At 43.3% G+C, this 22,363-nt stretch overlaps 1 protein-coding gene across 1 annotated transcript in view; it reads right to left on the bottom strand.

Moving 5' to 3' along the window:
• The window catches only part of CCBE1 (collagen and calcium binding EGF domains 1), an 82,305-nt gene that overhangs the window by 58,747 nt on the left and 1,195 nt on the right, over nucleotides 1–22,363 (bottom strand). Inside the window, exons 2-4 of the mRNA XM_021712071.1 lie at nucleotides 4,726–4,799; nucleotides 4,057–4,228; nucleotides 1,315–1,397 (exon numbers count right to left, since the gene is read on the bottom strand). Of these exons, the coding sequence (XP_021567746.1) occupies nucleotides 1,315–1,397; nucleotides 4,057–4,228; nucleotides 4,726–4,799 (329 nt within the window). The remainder of the gene's footprint in view (nucleotides 1–1,314; nucleotides 1,398–4,056; nucleotides 4,229–4,725; nucleotides 4,800–22,363) is intronic.

Below are 22,363 nucleotides of genomic sequence, written 5' to 3' on the forward strand. Positions count from 1 at the left end.
AAAAAAAATGTAAACGATAAAATTTCCCAAGATTGACTTGGGGTTTCTCTTGCATAGCTGCCTATTCAAACACCATGTATATCACCTTTTTTTTTTTAAATGAGAGAGAAAGTTGTATTTTTAGAGTATTTTAGAGTTATCGATGTTAAGCCATATGTAGTAGGTGAAGCACCGGTTTTAGAGTCAAGCCAATCTGACTCTGGTGTTTAAATAACTAAGGATGTGGTCTTAGGCATGCTCCTGAAATCTGCTGAGCTCCAGATTCCTCATTCCTCATGGGTAAACATGAATAAATCATATCTGCGTTACAGGATATTTGCCAGGATTACAGGTAACATAATAAAGGTGTCTAGCACAGGGCCTGATTTGGGGTCAGAATACCGGAGGTGCCAAAAAAAATCCACACATTTTAAGAGATATTATCTATGTATTATTTTTCGACATTGAATTGAATTACAGTAGCAATGTGTAGTAGGATATTCACTCAAAAGATGGCGTTAATCAAGCTAGTGTCACCATGCGACAGGAAAGACAGTCAAAGAAAATGGTGGAAGCATGGCTGTCCTTTGAGGAGCACAAGACCGTTTTGAAGTGGTATTTGAAATTCAAGAGTGCTGTGACGTATGACAATGGAGGTATGAGTATGCAAAAGAATCTCCAACATGCCTGACAATTGCATGCATTCGTAATAAGTTTGAAACACATGGTACTGTGTGTGATGTGCACAAGGGAAGATCCAGGAGACCTCGCACAGCAAAAGTAGTTCACCATCATCAAAAGTATCTGGACGCTGACGGTAATCACTTTAAGCACCTCTTGTAATTGCAGAAGTCAGAGGTCACTTGTATTCATCTTTTGTTACTGGTATATGTTGAGATTACAATTTTAATAGCTTTTTTCCTTTCTCAAAATGTGTATACATTTTTTGGGCACCCTCTGTAGTATTCTCGCTGCAGCTTTACGAACCCAGCAAGCAAACAGCAAAAGCAACTCTTTCCAGTGGCTTTCATCTTATGACTTATCTCCTTTTTCTACTTCTTATTCAAGGGCAGATATATCTCTTCTTCTAAAAACAAAAAGGAGGGGGGTAAGGGAGGGAAAGAAACTTCCGATTTCAAGATGATGAAAACCGTATTTTTATTCTTTTCTTCTTTTACAAGTTCGCCCCAAATAATGAAAACAAGAAACAAAAATGCAAGCCCCGTTCCCCATGGATTTAGGAGACTTCTCTAACGCTAAACCAAAATATATAACCCAGCAAATGGATGGGTGCATGGGGAGTGATTTTGCAGAGTGGAGTAGCTTCAAACTCACGTGCTTCCCGAGAAGGTGACCGTGGAGAAGCAGGTTAATCCTCCCTGCAGCTCAGCAAGTCTTGGAAATTGGAGGCAACAGCTCTTAAGGACAGTGGGGACCAGAACACAGCAAGATGGTCTGAAAGTCTCACAAGACGGTAGACTTCCAGTTCCCTTCCCAACTGCAAGCAGGTAGTCTACACTGCAAGATGTGGGGATATATTCTACTAGAAAACCATACCCGAGAAGTTCCAAACTCTGGGACACCAGGCCAAAGAACCAAGTGGAAACTTCCTACCAGTAGATAAGCCTGGTGTGGCAAAGAGTTCCCAAATGTTTTCAAAGCATACCCTCAATGTTACTATCTCATTCCAAAGCAACCAGCCCCTCCAGATGGCTTCTTAAGGCAAGCGGGATAGTGGCTTCCTCACCTCACCTCTTCAATGACTCAGTCTTAAATGAAGACATATGCAACTGAAAACGGGAGAAACCAACCTGTGTGATCTATTTTCATCATTCCAGCCAAGCTGTGGCATTCCTGAAAGAGAATCCGTAGGAGACTTTTGCCAGGAAGTACACGCAATAGGGTCCTTTGGGGCTAATTTTAAGAGACTGGGGGTTTTGGTTCTGAATTTCTTTGTAAAGTTCTTCAAAGTGAGGAAGATTTTCTTTCTTCCTTTTAACCTTCTTCCTTTGCTGAAATCTTTATTGAGCCTTGCATGACTGTGAGAACTATTAGAATTTTATACCAGATGCCCCGAGAACAGAGCTGAATAAAGTAGCTCATCTCCCATTGGAGCACGCTTTTTAACCAGAAAAGGTGCTTCTTTCAGACAAATGTAATAGTATCACGGTTACTACAGCAGCCACTGAAAGCAAACTAACAACAAAACAAAAATCCAAACCCACCCACTTACTCATCCATATATAAGCTTGTTATCACCAAATTTCAGTGACAATATGAAAAGAATCATCAGAATCATGGTGGGTATAACTTGCTAGTATACACACATCATTGAAGGTCAAGTTCAAGTGAGGAAAACAGTATGGTGGCTCCTCAAAAAAATTAACACAGACTCACCATTCGATCCAGTAACTCCACTACCGGGTACTACTCAAAAGAATGGAATGCAGGGACTTGGACAGACACTAATGTTCACAGCAGCATTATCCATGATAGCCAAAAGGTAGAAATAACCCAAGTGCCCACCAGTGGATGAATAGATAAACAAAATGTGGTATACAGTAAATCCCCTACATATGAACCTTCAAGTTGTGAACTTTCAGAGATGTGAACATGTGTTTGCATGTCCAATCACATAAGTTAGTTTATGTATCTGGTGTATATTGTCATGTGCATGCATCCTCTACAAGTGGTTGTGCTTTTGTGTACTTTCCTATACAGCACTGTACAGAGCACAGTAAGTAGTACAGTATCTTCATTTCAAGCTCAGGGTATCTAGAAGCAAGCATAAGAGCAGCAGTGATGCCGCTGGTACTATATAGCCAATTGTGCTAGTTGGGTTCCTAGGCTAACTTTGTTGGGCTTATGAATGAATTGGATTTATGAACACAATCTTGGAACAGAACTAATTTGTGTGTAGAGGATTTACTGTATACACCTAGGATGGAATACAGTTCAGCCTTAAAAAGAAAGGAAATTCTGACACATGCTACCACATAGATAAACCTGGAAGACAGTATGCTAAGTGAAATAAGCCAGACATGAAGGACAAACACTGTATGATCCTACTCATCTTAGGAATCTAGAGTAGCCAGTTTATAGAGACATCTTCAGTTTGGGAAGATGAAAAAGTTCTGGAGGTGGATAGCGGTGGTGACAGAACAATGTGAATGTACTTAATGCTACTGAATTTTATACCAAAGTATGGCTGAAATGGTAGATTTTATATGGATATTTTGCAATGTGCTCACACACACAGTAATCAAATGAGGAAACAATATAGTTGAAGTCGTTCCTCTAATCATTGAAACCTTGATTATGGCATCATCTGGGTTTTAGCTGTTTGAACTACAGAAACAAATTAGAAAGTTGGTATGGGAAGGTTATTCTTAGATGGGGCTCAGGCAACAGCCAGAAGGTATATATTCCAACAAGGCTGTAAGCAATAATTTTTTTATTCAACAGATATTTATCATATGCCTACTCAAAGGACAGAACACCTGGAGGTTAGGGCTCTGGACTTTGGGGATGTATTTTCGGGGTTTGAACCCAGACGCTGTGACTTCCCAGCTGTGGGTTTTAGATAATTGACATCAAGTCCTTCTCATTCAATCTCCTCATCTAAAAAATGGAACAGTAATAGTTCCCATCAGAGGCTTGGGGTGAGGGTTCAATGAATTAAAATGTATAAAGAGCTTATACGTGCTGGTATACACCAAGTGCAACAGAAAATGTGACAAGAAATCTGCTGTTTTTCCGACTGTGTCCCCCACACTGAGCCCACCTGAAGGATATCGAGTACTGAAGAGCCGGCGAGTTGGAAGCAAGCAGCTCCCATCACAGACTCCCACCAGGCCTGGCTTTAAGTGGGAAGCAGCCAGTGCTCACTGACAGCAATACGGAGACCAGTGTCTCAACCATCTGTGTTTTCACATACACTCCTACTCAAAGTTGGTCTTACTGACTAGCAGCGGAAATGAAACCCTCTCAGGCTACTGAAGCATCCCACCTCCCTACAATCCACACAATGTCCATCTCAGTGACTAAATGTATATGACTGGATCTCTGACTGCTTACTGAAAGCCGGCCCAGGAACTCACAGGAGAGGCCGACAACAGTGCAAGCCCCAAGGTGGAGAACACCAGTGGTCACCTTTGCGTGCTGATTTTCTGTCTCTCGTGGCATATCCGTGTGCTTCAGACTCACAGGGTCAAGGTACTCAGCAGACAAACAGCCGGAGTCCAGAGGGCTTTTGGAGATAAGAACCTCGGATTGACTTCCTTTTTGCAACTAGGTCGATGCTATACACTCCACCTCTTCTACCCAATTTCTCTCTTTCCTGACTTCCCTAAATAAGTTTTCTACCTCTTCAACCATGATCCTATTTGCTGGCTACCTTCTCCCTCCTTCCCAATTCAGATGAGAAGCTGATCGTCTCTGGAGCATAAGGAAAAATATAATGCGTTGAAAAAGATTTGATATTATCTTTGCAAAAAATAAAATACAGTAAAATTATGCCTATGGCATATACTTATACACATAGAAGTAGCAATATTTATTATTACATTAAAATTATAAAGTCTAAGTTAGGTATTCACCGGGTATTGACAAGTGGTTCTTTGTAGGTGAGTGAGAGAAAACATGTTCCTCACGTTCTTTTTCTGAGTGTCGTCTGATTCTTCTGTAATAAGCACGGACTGATTTTGTAATAAGAGAAGATAAAGAAAATAATGAAAGAGTCATTACTTTTCAAAGTCTTTTGGTATATTTTCAGAGCCAGCCTTGGCGATGCTGTCAGAAACTGCTGATTTCAAGATGGGCTAAGGAATAATGTTCACAAGCACAACTGCAAAGTCATCACCACACCGATCATGACTCACTTGGCCAACCCAGAAACTGAGGGTTTCATCCGGGACAAAGTCATTATTGTCACCACTAGGTTCAGCCAAAGACTTTTTGGCCAAGGTACCTGGAACCTATATGTGGAATCATTAAGAAATGGCTTCCTGTTTTTCAGCTCAAAAATTGATTTCATAGAAATTTATTTATTTTCATAAGGTGTCCTTTTTCTTTCTTTTTTCCCCCTTTTTTTGAGTCGCACTCTGTCACCCAGGCTGGAGTGCAGTGGCACACTCACGGCTACCATATCCTCAACCTGCGGGCTCAGGCGATCCTTCTGCCTCAGCCTTCCAAGCAGCTGGAACTGCAGGCATGTGCCTCCATGCCTGGCCAATATTTTGATTTAGTGTAGAGATGAGGCCTTGCTATGTTGCCCAGGCTAGTCTCAAGCTGCTGGACTCAGGCAATCCTGTTACCTCCACCTCCCAAAGCGCTGGGATTACAGGCATGAGCCACCACACTTGGCCTCAAACAGGGTTTAATAGAACAATTCCCCCCACTTGTAAAACAGGTTTAAACCAACAAATCTCTTGCTCTCATTTATTCTCATGGTTGTTAAATTTGGGATTCACTGATAGTTGTGAATCTTATTCTGGGTCAACATCCTAAGACAGTGCATGGAAAAGCAGAGACTATACCTTGGCAGCAAATGGTTCACTATATGCAGGAACACTATGGGACCCAATGTCCAAAGTCCTAGGCATTGATTTCTTCTGATTTTTTTTTTTCCAATCAGAGTCTCACTCTGTCACCCAGGCTGGAGTGCAGTGGCACACTCATGGCCACTGCAGCCTCCACCTGCTGGGCTCAGGTGATCCTTCTGCCTCAGCCTTCCAAGTAGCATGTGCCACCATGCCTGGATAATTTTTTTATTTATTGTAGAGATAAGGGCTCCCCAAGTTGCTCGGGCTCAGACAATCCTCTCACCTCAGCCTCCCAAAGTGCTGAGATGATAGGTGTGAGCCACCGCACCCCGCCCTTGATTCTATTGTTAACTCTCTGAGCATTCTAGGAATACCTGAATGGTTATTAGTAACACTATAGTGGCATTTACCAAGCAAATCATATCTCCAAGCATTGCATTGTATGTGATAAACTGACCAGTATGCCAAAAGTCTTTCACCATGGTCATCAAGTGTTCTGGAAAGTGTCTTAACTACTCTTTTGCGGCCTCATCCTTCCACTCTGGAATTTTTCTGAAGTTTAGCCGTTGTTTCCTCGTTTCTCTACCTGCCTCAAAGAGTGGACACATTCTCAGGGTTTCAACTCTCCCCTTTTTGCTCATAAAGCCTAAACTGCTAAAAAGTGGGCATTTTAATTGCCTTCATTTGGTTTGCCTGTATTTTCTAAGTTTTCTATAATTATCTGGTTATTACTTTGGGAATGAGAAAATGTTATAATTTAAAATAAAAATTTAAAAAACCCTAATTTCTCACTGCCAAGGCAAAATAGAATGGCATTCTTGACGGAGTCAGAACTCTAAGGCAAATAACCCACAAAGCTGTTTTTAATCATTGCTTTCTATTTTTTCTCCCAGTAGGAGCTCCAAATTACCCACAACAGCTGCATTTTCAGGTCACTAGTGTGGCAGAGGTAGATGTTTTCTTGTTTCTACTTTCCTTTTTTTGTCCTGTAGTATCAGAAACCCAAGTAATAACTGGACATAACCACCTAGAATAAAGGCAACATTTCTCAGCCTCTCACCCCACCAGTATGATCTTATGAACTGGGCTGGCCAACAGGATGTGAGTGGCCAAGATGTGTGCAACTTCCAGATGGTGACCTTAAATGGAAGAAACACATGCCTGCCATTCTTCTTCCCCCTTGCTCCTTCCCATGAAGGAAGCGATTGGGAACGTGACTGTGGTAGTGGTGAGCCATCTTGGACAATGTGAGGTCCGTACCCTAGCGATGGGTGGATCAACACACAAAGAACCCAAGTGTGTAACACCTCTTAGTTACCATGTTCACCACTGAGCTAGGGACCTCTGACAGTTTTGTGTAAGAGGAAAAAAAAACCCTCCATCTTCTTTAAGATGTTATTTTGGGTTTCAGTTATAGGAGCCCTGATCTATCTCTAAAGCCAAAATGATGGAAGGAAATGGACTCCCGGAAGAAAGGCTACTAAAATACAAGGTTAGTAAGTCACAGAAGGCTCAGAGAAGATGTGACCTTTTTCTTGCACCAGTAACAACTGTGCATAGAGCCCTTGAGTCTTATAAAATGCTCATCCCTGAAATGTAAATGTCTAGAACCTTCCTCATAAATTATCTGATACTAAGGGATGCTCTACTTTGACAGGGCCATGATCCTTCTTTCCACTGGACAGTGGGCAGTTTCATTGGAGCTCAGTCCCCTTTAACTGCAGTTCACTGTGCACCTGAGGCATTTCCACAAAAATTGTAGTATAAGAATTTGTAAATATAACTTACCAATTCAAAGTTTTGCCTGCAGGCCAGCTACTTGGAAATAAAATGGGGAAACCTTAGAGAGTTTCACTTGTAATGACTTTGAAAAGGACCGATCTGAGATAGCCTTTCTTAGGTGAATTAATCATGATGTGACAGACCCCACTGCTCACATGCATAAAACCCTTAAGGAAAATGATACAACTGACATTAATTCGGGCCTAAATTACTGGAGGAAGAAATCCACACAACACCAAAAGTAGAACTTCTTTTTTTTTTGAGTTGGAGTCTCACTCTGTCGCCCAGACTGGAGTGCAGTGGCCACTCCCGGCCACCGCAGCCTCGACCTGCTGGTCTCCGGCGATCCTTCCACCTCAGCCTTCCAAGTAGCCGGAATTACAGGCATGCGCTACCATGTCTAGCTGATTTTTTGATTTATTGTAGAGATGAGGTCTCACTGCCCAGGCGGGTCTCGAACCTGCGGGCTCAGGCAATCCACTCACCTCAGCCTCCCAAAGGCGCGGGATTACAGGCTGAGCCACCAAGCCCAGCTAGAACTTCTACTTCTAAATCCTTACAAATGAGGGCAGGATTCTTCTATTTGTTTAAATTCTGAACTTTATAAATAATGACACAATATCACAGTAAAAATTTCAATTCAGATTAGTTAAGAACTGAAAGTATCAAGTTTGACTTAATTCAATGAACAATTTTTTTTTTATTATAAAGATGTGGGGTACAATTCAGGGTTAAGTATACAAATGTTGATTATGCAGGTACCCTTGTTGATGAGGAATGCCCCTCCCTCCCCTAGCAGTTTCCCTCAGCTGCCAATCCCACCCCCCTCCCTTGACAGTTTTCCACTACTGCCAATCCCTTTCTTACAGTATTATGATAATTGTTCAAGGTCCGTTTATGAGTGAAAAATTGTGGTACTCTGTACTTTGTTTCTGTGGTAAATCTTTGTTTCTGTGGTAAAACTCCAAATCCATCCAAGTCGTTGCAATCAATGAACAATTAATTAAGAGCTTGCTGTATGCCAAAAGAAGCATTTTCCATAGATTATTTAATTCTTACAATAATTTTTTTTAACAGATTCCCTAACATGCAGAACACCCTAAATAACCTGTTCAGATTAGTAGCTAAGCTAGGACATGAGCCCAGGCTGCTGGGCTCCAAGGTCACTACTCCTTCCCTGAACTGGGTTTTAGAGGAGACACAGAGAGGAGTAGAATTTGCATTTGTTCCTCAAAGACAATCAGTGTGGGAGAAATAGATTTGCACAACTCGGGATAACACAAGACAGAGCAATAAAAGCACTGGAACAGAAGGAAAATGCATCCTCTTGGTACAAAGAAATTGGCTGAGTTTCAAGAGCCTGTTGGAACTGTCCCTGTCCCCAGAAAGATGAATCAGGCCCCACATAAAGGGCACCCATGCTCACTCACTACCAGTCCTGCCCTCCAGCGTGGACAAATTCAGTTTCCCTGTTGTCCAATCTCAGCAACCCTCTGGACAATAATTTCCTCCAGTTTTGGTTCAGAATATCCTTGGACCACCTTTAGGATGTGTCTCCCAGACCCGAACCTAGTTTAATCTGTAGGACAAGAGAGGCTGGGAAGAAAAGACTGCATACAGAGAAGGTGGTTTAGAAGGCTTCTAAAATATCTCAACCTAGAGATTAAGAGGGCCTAAAATGATAGGGGAATTGAAAGATGAGGACAGAGTTAAAAAAAAAAATTGGAGGCAGAATCTATAGGGCTTCCTAACCATAAGATACAGGATTTGTGGAGGACAGGAAAACCCAAATCCAAGACTAGAGGTTTATTTTAGTCTAGCTGCCTGGAGCATGGGGTTGCCATGGACTCATATGAGATAAATCATAAGAGAGTTAATTACAGGAGATTTTTAGAGCACAGATTTGGGGATGACTAGAAGGTATTATATTCAGTTTGAAAATATTTTTTAATATGTTTGAGGTCGTAGGCAGCTCAAGGGCAGGGCAGGGCGTGGAGGGTGCTAGATATGCTGGTTGGATGAAGCTGAGCAATGAAAACAAGTGCCCAGAGGGCGCGGGGCCGAAGACATGACTAGGGAGATGTCCTCCTGGCAGAACTGAGCATGGTAAAGAAACCAGAGGGCAAAAGAGAGAAAAATTAGTCAGGAAGTCGATATCAAGGAAGGCAACACACTGGCTGTATGAGCTTGCACAAATCCCTTAACTACTTCTGGTCTCTGTTTTCTGTTCTGGAGAAAAAAAAAAGAAAAGAAAAGAAAAAAAAAGACCTTGGACTTGGGTGATCATTAAGGTCTCCTCCAGCACAAAAATTCTCTGGCTCCAAGTAATTTTTCATGTGATACAAAACTGTTAATTACAGTATGAGATGCTCCATTAATGAGTGTTTTTCAGAGTCAAAGAAATACAGATAGAAAAAAAGTGCACCCTTAGTCCTCAGAAAAAGGAGAAATGAACTAGAGGAAACTGCTTTAAGAAATTAGTCTTGATCATTCCAGACACAGATTTGAGTGAGTAGATGTGACTTGAAAATGTTTTACAACACATTGGAAAGTAAGAAGACTCTCTTGTGTATTTTTTTTTTTTTTTTTGAGTCAGGATTCATTCTGTTGCCCAGGCTGGAGTACAGTGGCATGATCACAGCTAGCACATTCTCGACCTGCTGGGCTCAGGTGATGCTTCTGCTTCAGCCTTCTGAGCAGCTGGCATCACAGGCATGCCCTGCCACACCTGGCTAATTTTTTGTAGAGATGAGGTCTTGCTATACAACTATAGACTGGCCTCAAACTCCTGGGCTCAGCAAATCTCCTGTGTGGGTATCCCCAAGTGCTGGGATTACAGGCGTGAGCTATCACACCTAGCCTATCGTACCTTTAGATGTGACACATGCAGTAGGCTGTTTATGGTAGTTCCAGGCTCTCCTGGTACCTGCAGCTTGCAGGTAGTGATGACATCTGGACAAATTTACTCTAGTGGTGGTTCTCAAGGAATATATCACACATTGGTCAACACATGGCTAAACTTAGCAAGGAGTTGCAAAGCCCAGGAACAGATGCTAAGGGTGTAGGGTACACCCTTTTAGAATATCATAGGCTCTTTGATAGCTGAAACATTGTTTAATTAGAAGGCAGGGACTATTCCCATCCCTGTATTGAGTCTATCATGGAGTTTGTAATTTACCATAATATTTTCCACTTTTGCAAGTTTCAAGAGACAGTTCCTTGAGGTAATTAAGTCTGATCCCTGACAACAATTATAGCTTTGGGTTCTGTGATAATGGTAGCTCATCAGAGAATATCCTAAGGGTTACAGGAAGACATGCACATCTCTACCATTGTACATTCACAATCTGTCTCCTCTAATTGACCGTGAACTTCTAGAACGCAAGTACTGAGTCTTACTTGAGCACTTAGCCCAGTGTCTGAAAGATCACAGATGCTCAATATATTTTTGCTGAATTGAAGTTGGCCAGAATTCTTTCCTTGGGAAGAACCTATCCAAGACACTATAAAAATAAGGATCATGGTTTTCTCGTCTCTTTTTCCTTCTGTTTTATCTTTTATGGTCTCCCGTGGCCTTTCATTCTTTCTTCCCGTCTCCTTTTCTGTATTACAGGATGTAGAAGGAATCAAAGATTGGCATTAGCAATGGACAGAGTCAAAACAGTGCCTGGCACGTGGTGTAACTTCAGTAATGTTTCTTGTATGAAATAATGACAAACTGATCACTTTTTACCATCTTCTGCCCCGTGGGACTGAAAATATTCAACTTTATTTGGAGTAAACACCATGCACTCTGCTGTTTGTGGTGAGGAACTGGGAGACTTGGGCAGTCCAGGGAATCTGCCCAAGACCCAGAATCCAGGGACTGTTTGGCAACTTGGTTATCCTTTTCACGCTGACAGGCCATCCTAGGGACATTCATTTTGTATCTCTGCTGAGTAGGAACACAGGCTCCTATGTCCGGGAGATGTGACTGAATCAAAATCATTAGCAATACAAAATGTAGAGACACTGCAAGGCATTGTGGTTACTGGCAACTGTTTTAAAGACAGGCAGATATGAATTTAGGACTTGATTCCACCACTTACTCATTTTGATGAATTGATAGAGTGATCTATAAACTTATGTCCTGATTTTTTTTCTTCTGCAAAATGGAGTATCCGTTTGTACTTTGTAGTTACTTTGAACATTTTAAATGAGGTATATAAAGTGCCCGGTATAGTATCCACAATATGGTAAATGTTCAGTAAAGGGTAGTAATGATAATAGTATTAACAGTCCTAGTAGGTTTTATTGTCTCCTGTCCTCTCTCAATATGGGGTTTATCAAAGCATATATTCAACTAATGTTTATAATGGTTATGATGAAGCATGTGAAATCCCGGAATGCTAAAAGACTAAACAGTACATTAACGTGTGTTGAGTCAACAAATAGTAAGTGAACGATGACCTTGGGTAAGTCACTGATAGGTGCCTTGGGAAAATACAAAGAGTTATAAGATAAAAAGATTTAAACTATCCTTGAGAACACAGAACATTAAAAAGTGTTTAACATCATCATGACCTTAAAAAAGAGTAAAATACCCAGGACATCAAAAAGTACTCAGTCCATCAAAAATGACCGAAGACTACAGCACGTGAAACCTGGCACGGTCTGAGAATTCTTGGAGGAGTGTGATTTGGATCCCACAGGATGGATTATGGCACTCAGGGCAGAGCTAGGGCACATAGAAATGTATGAAAAGGTGCTAGTTATCTTAGCCTAAGGACACAGCACTATCTGATATTTTTGATACTTAATGATTGATAGCAGTGCTTTATTAACTAGAAACTCTCTAATTGCCCGGATACTCCTTGAACCAGAGGTGCCAGTCACTGTGCCTTTGGTCCACAGTCCCTTCCCAAGAGAAACTCTCCAGTCCATAATCCCTCCTGATGGGGTAGCTTGGATGGTTTGACTTTGTACCATGAGGCAATGCTCCTTCTTCTCCAAGTTGAAAAGACTTGGAATGGGGGGGTTGGGGCATCTTCCAGCGCATCCAGTTAGCTTTCCTAAGATAAGTCAATGTGCTGGACTAATCACACACGCCTGCCCAGGACTCTAATAATGGCCCAGTGATCAGGTTGGTTGAACCTGGTAGTACAGTTGAGGCTTTGGCTGTTGAGAAAAGGTTTAGACAGACCAGAGCAAGCTGACCCCCTGAATGAGAGGTGGACACTGGGCTCTCATGAGAAGGTGACTCTATGAGAGAGAAGAGGAAAAAGCTACTCCCAGGACTCACTCATTTTCTGTCTGTTTCTCGTTCCTTTTTTTTTTGAGTTGAAGTCTCACTCTTGTCGCCCAGGCTGGAATACAGTGGCACGCTCAAGGCCACCACAGCCACGACCTACTGGGCTCAGGTGATCCTTCCACCTCAGCCTTCCAAGTAGCTGGAACTATAGATGCACACCACCATGCCCGGATAGTTTTTATGATTTGTTGTAGAGATGAGGTCTCACCAAGTCCCCCAGGCTGGGCTCAAACCCCTGGGCTCAGGCAATCCTCTTGCCTTGGCCTCCCAAAGTGCTGGGATTACAGGTTGAGCCGTTGTGCCCAGGTTGTTCCTTGTTCTAACTTCTGGTATCCTGACCATCACTCCATTTATTCTTGAAATTCACATGGTTTCTGTTCTTTGCAATCGAGGTTTTGGTTTTTCATGAGGGGAGAACCAGAAAACTCCAAAATTTACTTATAAAAAATTGTGTATTTACTCTCACATGTTTAAACTTCAGTTTCCTTCAAAGTACTTTCCATTGGATGTAATACTCCTAATGAGATGCTTTTTCAACTGCTCAAAACAGTTTTGAGCTCGTCACTTTTGATGCCTTTTAGTGCTTCTGCCTTTTGTTTGTTTGTTTCACCTCTTCCACATCAGGAAAACATTTCCCTATGAGGCCTTTTTTCATCTTGGGAAACAAACAAAAAAATTGCTTGGGGGGTGAGATCAGGTGAACGGGGAGGATAGGGAAGAGGAGTCATGTCGTTTTTGGTCAAAAACTGCTGAACACTCAGTGCAGTGTGGGCAGGAACGCTCGTAAATCACCCATCATGAAATGGGCAAATGCATTGAAAGACTCTCCAAATAAAAAAATAAAAAAAAATTCACTGAAGCCAAATGCAGCCTCTCACAACAATGTTAGCTGGTACACTGATGCTGATGAGTTTCTAGAACACTTACCTAGTCGGGGAAGCCTGTACTGCAAGGGGCCTGCCCTTCAAAAAAAAAAAGATAATTCCAGTTTTTTGGGCCTCCTCTTGTACAAATAATGCATTTATAGAAATAAGAATACAAAGGGCTTTTGATTTGGGTATTAATCACAGGTAGGGTTTCTATAAGGGCTGTGTTTTATTAATAGCTCAAATTTCTGTTTTACAGGAGGAAGTCCTTCATAGATGGTGCAAATGTAAAACATTTACATTCTGTTTATAGATAAAGCTCACATCATATTGAGACTTGGATTGTATCAGTAATAGCTGAATGTCTATGTTTTATAACATTAGTGAATTATTTACTGGTAATGTTAAAAAGAGGTGAAGCCTGAGTTTAAACAAGAAACCATCCATACCAGGCAAAGAATAAGAAGGTAGAAGAAAAAGAAAATTCACTTCATAAATGTGAGCTTGCTGCAAATAACACGGAAGTTCTAGTGTCTTGGGTAACTTTAGTGCAAAATTCATTTTCAGAGCTTTGTTGTTTTTTGTCTTCTGTTTGGCCTTTTCTAGAGTCTTTTCCCAGCCCCCCTCCAAAAAGAAGCTTTCTGTGAGTTCCATTCGAGATAAGTGATAAGACTGAAAAATAGATGCATTTCTGTTTCACGCAGTTGACCATTCCTTTCTGTTATACTCTTCACTGACTCACCTCCCCCAGATATTTGAAGTGCTTTCTAATCTGGTCTGTTGGTACGCTCTAAGGCCAAGTGGCTCTTGGAATTTGGATAGAATAGTTTTTCTTCCCTGCCCCAACTATGGCATTTAAGATAAAGAGCAAATGGTGCCATAAGACGAAACGATATATGTAACCTTGAAAACTTGCCATAGTGGTTTCAGTGTTGTCACCCACACATCCTAAGCACGGCTAGGAAGTCGAATGATAAAGGAGTCCTTCATTTAATCCTAGGGGACGGTCAAGTAAGAGTCCACAAGGACAAATGGACACCATACGAAAATACAAATGTTTTAGGATATCAACTGCCCAAAGGATGGCTGTCGTCTAAGAGGAATAACACTTCGATGGAATTTCAGGCACTGCAATAAAGGGAAGAATCCCAGATATCGTGGTAGGAGTGATGCTTCTGTGGTGCGGGAAAGGTGATGGGAGTACTTCCTGAAGTCTAATAAATGATGCTAGCTAAGCACGGTCTTCTCCAGGAAGAATGGTGGCTCTGCTGGACCAGAGATACCACTTTGACCCTGGGTAGACTCTGAGGTCTCTCTGGAGTCTGAGTGTGTTGTATATGGTGGTGGGAGCCCAGGTTTGTGTAAGAAGGACCTTTCACAGGAGCTAAGGGTGCTGTGGAAACATCTCTTTTGGACTAGCATCTTCCCAGGAATTAGAGATCTGCAGGTTTTGGACAATCATGGGGAAAGCTGTCAGGAGGTCTAGTTATGGAATCACTTCTCCTAGATGGCCCAGTTCTACCGTGTAGGGCTTAACCCTTCAGCAGAGGCTGCCTGAGTCAAAAGATATGTCCCAGGGGAATGTAGAGAAACTAACCTAAGGATCACTTGGACCACCTGCAGGTGCAAAGATACCCCAATCACTGCTAGCCAGAGCACAGTCCTACTCTGCAGCTGTGTTGATGGGCCCTATGCTGACCAGCCAGACACAAAGAAGAATGCCTTCCGACAGATTGCAGAAGACCAGCTTCCCACCTTGTGACATCCCTGGGAGACCACTGTTAACAAAACCCTTCACAGCTGGGCACAGTGGCTCATGCCTATAATCCCAGCAACTCGGCAGGCTGAGGTGGGAGGACTGCTTGAAGCTAGGAGTTTGAGACCAACCTGGGCAACATAATGAGATCTCGCCTCCTCACCCCATCTCTAAAATAATTAGCTGGGCATTGTGACACATGCCTGTAGTCCCAGCTACTTGGGAGACTGAAGTGGGAAGAACAGCTTAAGCCCAGGAGTTCAAGGTGGCTATGATTGTACCCCTGTACTCAGACGTGGGTGACAGAGCAAGATCTCATCTCTATAAGAAAAAAAAAAAGCTCTTCATACCCTTTCTGAATTTGCAGTGTCACAGAGAAGAAGGCTCTCACAGTAGGGAGAACAAGGTGTTTGGAAGAGGGTCAGGCAGGGCCTGGGCATACAGTTTCCCTTTGGCTTAATGGTGTCTTTCTGCTGAAGGGTGTGTTGACATCTTTCTCATAGAAGCTTCCCAGCAGGTGCAGGCCCAGAGATAGTAGCCAGCTTCATCCAGAACTGTCAACGACATCCTTCTAAGCCCCCATCCCATTTTTCTAAAGAGGTGGCTCTGCCTAGACCTACTGTTTGATAAAGCCCAGACGCCTGGTAAGAGGAAGCCTTACCCTGGAGGGGTTGAGGGTAGTTGCTGTGCCCTCCCAATGCACCTGACCTTGTACCATCGTGCCCTTCAGCAGAAAGAAGCCAAGAAGCACAGGGAAGCTACACCGTCGGGACCTGGCTACCCTTCTTCCAAAGACTGTGTTGCTACTGCAGTCAGATCCTTCTTCCCTGTGACAGTGGAAATACAGAAAGGGTGGAAAGGGCATTGCCACCGGTGGTCTTCAGAGCTGAGTCACAAGCAAGAAACTCAGGCAATCCTCTCGCCTCATGTGGCGTTTCACTGAATCTTCACTACCGCTGACATACGTTCCATGATTATCTCCATCTTGTGGTGAAGAAACAGAGTGTCAGACAGCATAAGAATCCTGCCCAAGGCTATAGGGTGGAGACAGGGTTTCAGTCCCTGGAGCGTGGAGCCTGGTGCCTGCTGGTTAAAGAGACTTGAATGAGAAGAAAGGCAGGCGTGGATGTGGTGATGCCATCCTCGGCAGAGCCCACTTCTGAGCCTGTATGTGTCACGGCTGCTCAGCCAGGGTGATGCTTCTGGCAACCTGTGCTGGGGCTGCTCCCTCATCCTTGGGGAAAGCATGTCTTCTTTGACTCCTGGGGCCCTGGAAGGGGAGCGCTGGGCCTGTGATTATCAAGCTGGGAAAGAAAAGTGGCTAAGGCCAGTTCCCTTTCCTGAGGTACAGGCCGGGACTGTAGGTAGTTGATGTGAGAGAGTTGAACCACTTTGAAAGCCTGGTTGACGGTGTACAGAAGGGAAAGTCGTTACCTGTTTGAACTGAAGTGTGAACGGAAGTCTCTCTACAACTCCCTTGCTTGACCACAAATACATCTCACCTGCCCTTCCAGGTTCAGCTCAACTTCCTATTCCTCTTCCTGGAGATCTTCTTGGAATAACTATCCACCAGGAAGAGATTTCCACTTCCTCTGAACAGTTACATTCTTGCCGTCTGTGCCTGTCTCAGGACATCTAAAAAAATAAAAATCAGCCCGGTGTGGTGGCTCATGCCTGTCATCCCAGCACTTTGGGAGGCAGAGACAAGAGGATTGCCTGTGAGACTAGTCTGGACAACCTGGCAAAACCTTGTCTCTACGATAAATCAACTACAATAAATAAAAAAATATAGCCAGGTATGGTGGTGTGTATCTGGGGTTCCAATCACTTGGAAGGCTGAGGTGGAAGAATTTCCGGAGCCCAGCAGGTCGGGGCTGCAATGGTGGTGAGCGTGTCATTGCACTCCAGCTTGGGTGACAGAGTGAGACTTGGACTCCAAAAAAAAAAAAAAAGTATCACATGTTCTCACTCACAAGTGGACCTTGAACAACTATCATAATACTATAAGAAAGGGATTGGCAGTAGTGGAAACTGCCAAGGGAGGGGGAACACACGTCATCAACAAGGGTACCTACATAATGAACATTTGTATACCTAACACTGAATTGTACCCCACATCTTTAAAATAAGAAATATTTATTTTTTACATGCTTGCTAGAGTCCACTAGAGGAATGTTTAAAGTATTTAATGAAAAATTACTTATGTCCAGGTCCAACCACAGAACAATTGTATCAGAATCTCTGGAAATGAAACCAGGAATCAGCATTTTTACTGGCAGCCAAGGCTGTGACACCATGGAGTTTGAGCATGTCCTTGTCTCCCACCTTGCTGGCTGGGTCCCTCTTTCCTGTAACAAAAGCCTAGCTGTGGGCAGTACTGCCCATAGCATTTAACCAGGCTCCCGCATGGTCAGTGGTCACCAAATGTGTGTGGGGCGACCTCAAGCTTGCCTTAAAATCTAAACAATTGCCGGTGGACATGGGGGCATGCTCCGCTTTTTTGTGTGTGAGGTAAGAGTCAGATGTGTGTCATCCTCAGATTGGGCAACCTGAGCACACGATCGCCAAAGAAAATAACCACCCCCTGCCCAAAGCCCAAGCAAGTAACAGGCTGTGTTGTTGGTTATCTCCTACTTCCAATTAAGGAGGCTTCAGCCAGAGTTCTTTGTGTGTCTCTGAGGCCCAAGCTCCATACATGGCACACTTTCAATTATTTATCTAAACAAAGGTGAGCCAGAGGGCAACATTAAACACTCGCCTGGTGAACTTGAGCCCAACTCCGAGCCCTTGGAATTCTCAAGCTTACATGACTTGGCTTTACGGATCCGATTCCTCCCCCCTAAAAAAGGTGGGGGGCGGGAGCACATCAGACACAGAGCCATAAATTCCATTTCAGAAAGGACAGGCCTGCCAGATTGGAGCTATAAGCTCGTGGCACTCATCAGCGGGCGGCAAGTCTGTTGCTAGGCTGCTTAAAGCAAACAGTCCTAACTCGTTGGCAAGGAGGGAGGCCTGCTGAATCCCTTCCAGTTTTATGCTGTCTCTCCCAGCAGAGGACACAAACATTCTATATCACCAACGAGTAATAAATTCCCTTAAAGAGGAACAGAAACTGACGAACAGCAACCCGCAAATGTAGATAGAGGAAAGATTGGTTGACATACAAAGACAGGCGTCCTGGCTCGCTGTCAGACAAGTTCCCTAAGATGCTTTTCTTCTTTGTGGGGATGGGATTGTCCCTGTTCCCTCGAAGGACCGTCCTGTGATGTGAATGTGACACAGTCTGCTGTGACATGGGTCCAGCTGGCGGCCATGGAGCGAGCCATGAGAACTGTCCCTACAGAGATCAAGTCCCACTGACACGCTATCAAGTGTCATCTGCAGTAAAAGAATACTTTGGTAATAAACCAGCTGGAAGTCGGGATACCTGAGTGTAATACCGGCAGCAGCAACAGCAGCTATTATTTATGGGGTGCATGCTATATACCCAGTCATCCTGCTGAGTGCTCTGAACTGGAGTACCACGGAGAGGCATCATTCTTACTTTTCAGATCAGAGAACCGAGGATTAGTGAGGTTAAGCAACTTGGCCAGGTCACACAGCTAGTAAGTGACAGGAGTGAAATTGGAGCCCAGATCCGCCCGACTCCAAGCCTGGGCTCCTAATGATGCCATTTTGCAATCTCTTTAGTCCCAGGACTGACACTCGAAAATGTTTCTGGAATCTACCTCTCTTCTTCATCCCTGCTACCATTTACCTTAGTCCAGACCTTTAAATCTCTCACCCTCATCATTTTTTTTTTAGCTTAACTCATTTTCCTGCCTCCAATCGTGTTTTCTATTCCATAAAGTGCAAATATTTAAAATATATCTTTCTTATCATCCTATGCAATATAATGTCTTGGCTCCCACTGTCTACAAGGCCAGATCCTTTGCAATCCACAAGTGGCCCCACTCGGCTTCCTTGGGTCCTTTCTATCACGTCCCACTGTGATCCATTCATACCAAATGTCTACATGTCTCTGGAAGGGCTCTCATCTTTACTCCTTACTCTCCACCAATGGGCCCAACCCAGAAGATCCCCTCGGTAAGACATTTCTGTGTCCTCTTTTAGCACTTGCTTGTTTATATGTTTGACTTTCCATCCAGACTGTGAGCTCCTAGAAGGCAAGAGGCTTGTCTTATTCATCTTTGTACTTTTCCCAGGACCTGGCAGAAGGTCAGTTGCTAACATCTGTCACATCGCCAGCTCACCGACTGAAGGAGCAGAATCTCAGAGTTGGAAAAAAAAAATGATCAAGGATCATGTAGTTTTTGACAACTAAATAGAGATGCATGAGCCCTCAGTGTAATCTTCACAATTCTCATGCTATAGTTTTATGGACCATAGGTATCTCTATAATAACCCCAAGAAATAGATTTTAAAAATGACATTCCAGACACACGTTTTCTTGACATTGAAGTCCAGATCAACTCCACCCAAAAGTATTTTCCTCAATAAAGGTTTGTTATTGTTAGTAGTAGCATCTGATCCTAGAATGTCTACTGTTTTCTTGATTAAATGTGATGAAATATGGATTCTGGTTGACCACTTCTGTCCTCACTTAAGTAAAGAGGTAGTGCCTGAATTAACTTGACCAGCAAATTAAATTGAGTGTGCCTCAGAAGTAGTAGGCAGTTGAATTTTATAGGCAAACTCTGTGGCAAATGCTCTCGAGTTTGGGATGTCCTCTTGACTTTTCCATGTGAAATGAAAATTCCCTAAGCTTTGCCCAGGTGTCAAGATTTATCTTGATCTCCTCTTCCTCTTTTACACCTTCCCTGGCTCTCTCCAAGACAAGAGTGACCTCTTCTTCCCCGAACTTCTACAGCACTTGCTTGTTGTGCTACTCGGACCCTGGTAAGGCTGCATGTAGCAAACCACTGTGAAAAGGATGCTGCCATGGGAGGTGAAACGCCTGTGCCATTCTCCCTGCTGTAACACAAATGCATTATGGGGCACTGGGTAGTGGACTCACCTCTCTGCACCCCTGTTTTCTCATTGCACAATAAGGGAGTTGGGCTTATTAAGTTTGATGGCTTCTAAGTTTCCTTCCAGCTCTAAAGTTCTATGAAAAATACCAGATATCTTGATAATATTTGAAGGCTCCCTAGTTGGGTGGTATAAGAAGTGAAAAAGTATAGAACTTTGGGCTACACTCAAGTCATTAAGAGTCAAAAACAACAAGTTGGATCTAAGTTCCTTTTTGATTTGCCAAAGGACCATATAACGGCTTTCTCAAACTAAATAAGAAGCCAAGAGACAGTCCAACGGGGTAAGAGTTACCGTCACTGAGCCTGATGCCACAGGTTGTATTAACCTTGCTGCAAAACAGTCATCACAATAAAGTTGGGTGATCACAGTGGCATAAAAACACAGAATTACACACATAGAAACACTACTTCACCACTCCATTCATCTGTGATCAACCAGTGTGAACTCAAGACAGAATGCCTCTGCTCAGCCACTGCACATCCCCCCAAATGTGAAAAATAGATGCTAAAATTTGATTTCTCTGAGGATGAGCTTTAAGCTGTAAGGAATTTGGCAAGAGAAAAGGAGACTTGGAGAATTGGCACTTTTCGTACTAAGTTACACAATTTTATATCTTCAAAATAACTTATAAAGACATGTTAAAATGAGAACAAAACAAAAAAAGTCATTTAGTAAAGAAGATAAATACACCATAAATTTAGGCTTAAGAGTTTCTACAGTTAAAACACTACATTTAAGGCAGATTTTACCTGGTGGCTGAGCCAAAAAAATGGAGTTGATAAGTTAGTTCTTATACAGGTTTGTACAAAAAGTAAGAATTTACTAAAGGGATGTACACCACTCAGAATCCCAACTGGAAGTAGAAGGCACACTAAAATTAGAATAATGCAGAGAGGGGTGGTTTACAAAAGGACTAAAATACAAATATGTGGGCAGGGTGTGGGAAACCGTGGAGACAAGAGTGGGAACACAGGGCTGATCACAGTGGGGCTGTGTGAGTCGAACAGTGCTCCCCCCCAGGCCCCCAAATTCATATCTACCCAGGAACCTCAGAACATAAGCTCATTTGGGAATAGCGTCTTTACTGAAAATCAACAAGGTAAGGCTTGAGATGAGATCATATTGGATTAGGGTAGACCCCATATTCAATGGCAATGTCTTTATAAGAGACAAAAAAGGACAGAGATACAGCGAGACGGCAGACATGTAAAGGTGAAGGCAGAGGCCAGGAGCAGTGGCTCATGTTTGTAATCCCACAACTTTGGGAGACTGAGGTGGGAGGATCGCTTGGGGCTAGGAGGAGTTCAAGAACAACCCAGCGCCAGGCTCGGTGGCTCAGCCTGTCATCCCGCACCTTTGGGAGGCTGAGGTGAGTGGATGGCCTGAGCCCGCGGGTTTGAGACCCTCCTGGCCAGCGAGACCTCATCTCTACAATAAATCAAAAAAAATCAGCCGGGCGTGACAGCGCGTGCCTGTAATCAGGCTACTCAGAAGGCTGAGGCGGAAGGATCGCCAGAGCCCAGCAGGCGAGGCTGCGGTGGCTGGGAGCGGCCACTGCACTCCAGTCTGGGCGACAGAGTGAGACTCCAATTCAAAAAAAAAAAGAACAACCTGGGCAACAAAGTGAGACTCCATCTCTATTAAAAAAAAAATAGAAAAAATAACCATGTATATTAGTGTGTGCCTGTAGTCCCTGCCACTAGGGAGGCTGAGGCAGGAGGATCACTTGAGCCCAGAGGCACTGCCTGAGTGACCTGGGCTGAAAAAAACAGGGTGAAACCCTGTCTTTAAAAAAACAAGATGGAAGCAGAGATTAGAATGATGCATCTACAAGCAAAGAAACACCAAGGCTTGTCACAACCACCAGAGGCTAGGGGACAGACATGGCCTCCAGAAGGAACTAACCTGGATGCCACCTGGATTTCGGGCCTGGTCTTCTGAACTGTGAGATAATACATTTTTAAGTCATCCAGTATGTGGTCATTTGTTATAGCAGCTCAAGGAAACTAAGACATTACCCCACTTCCTACAGGTATGAAGAAAGAAGAGAAAACTGAGCCTAACAGAAGGAAACATTTTACTGAGCGCTTCACTTTGAGTAGAACAGTAATCT

This window comes from Carlito syrichta, unplaced genomic scaffold, assembly GCF_000164805.1.
Source record: "Carlito syrichta isolate Samal-C Ts95f unplaced genomic scaffold, Tarsius_syrichta-2.0.1 Scaffold303038, whole genome shotgun sequence".
NCBI classification, from domain to species: Eukaryota; Metazoa; Chordata; class Mammalia; order Primates; family Tarsiidae; genus Carlito; species Carlito syrichta.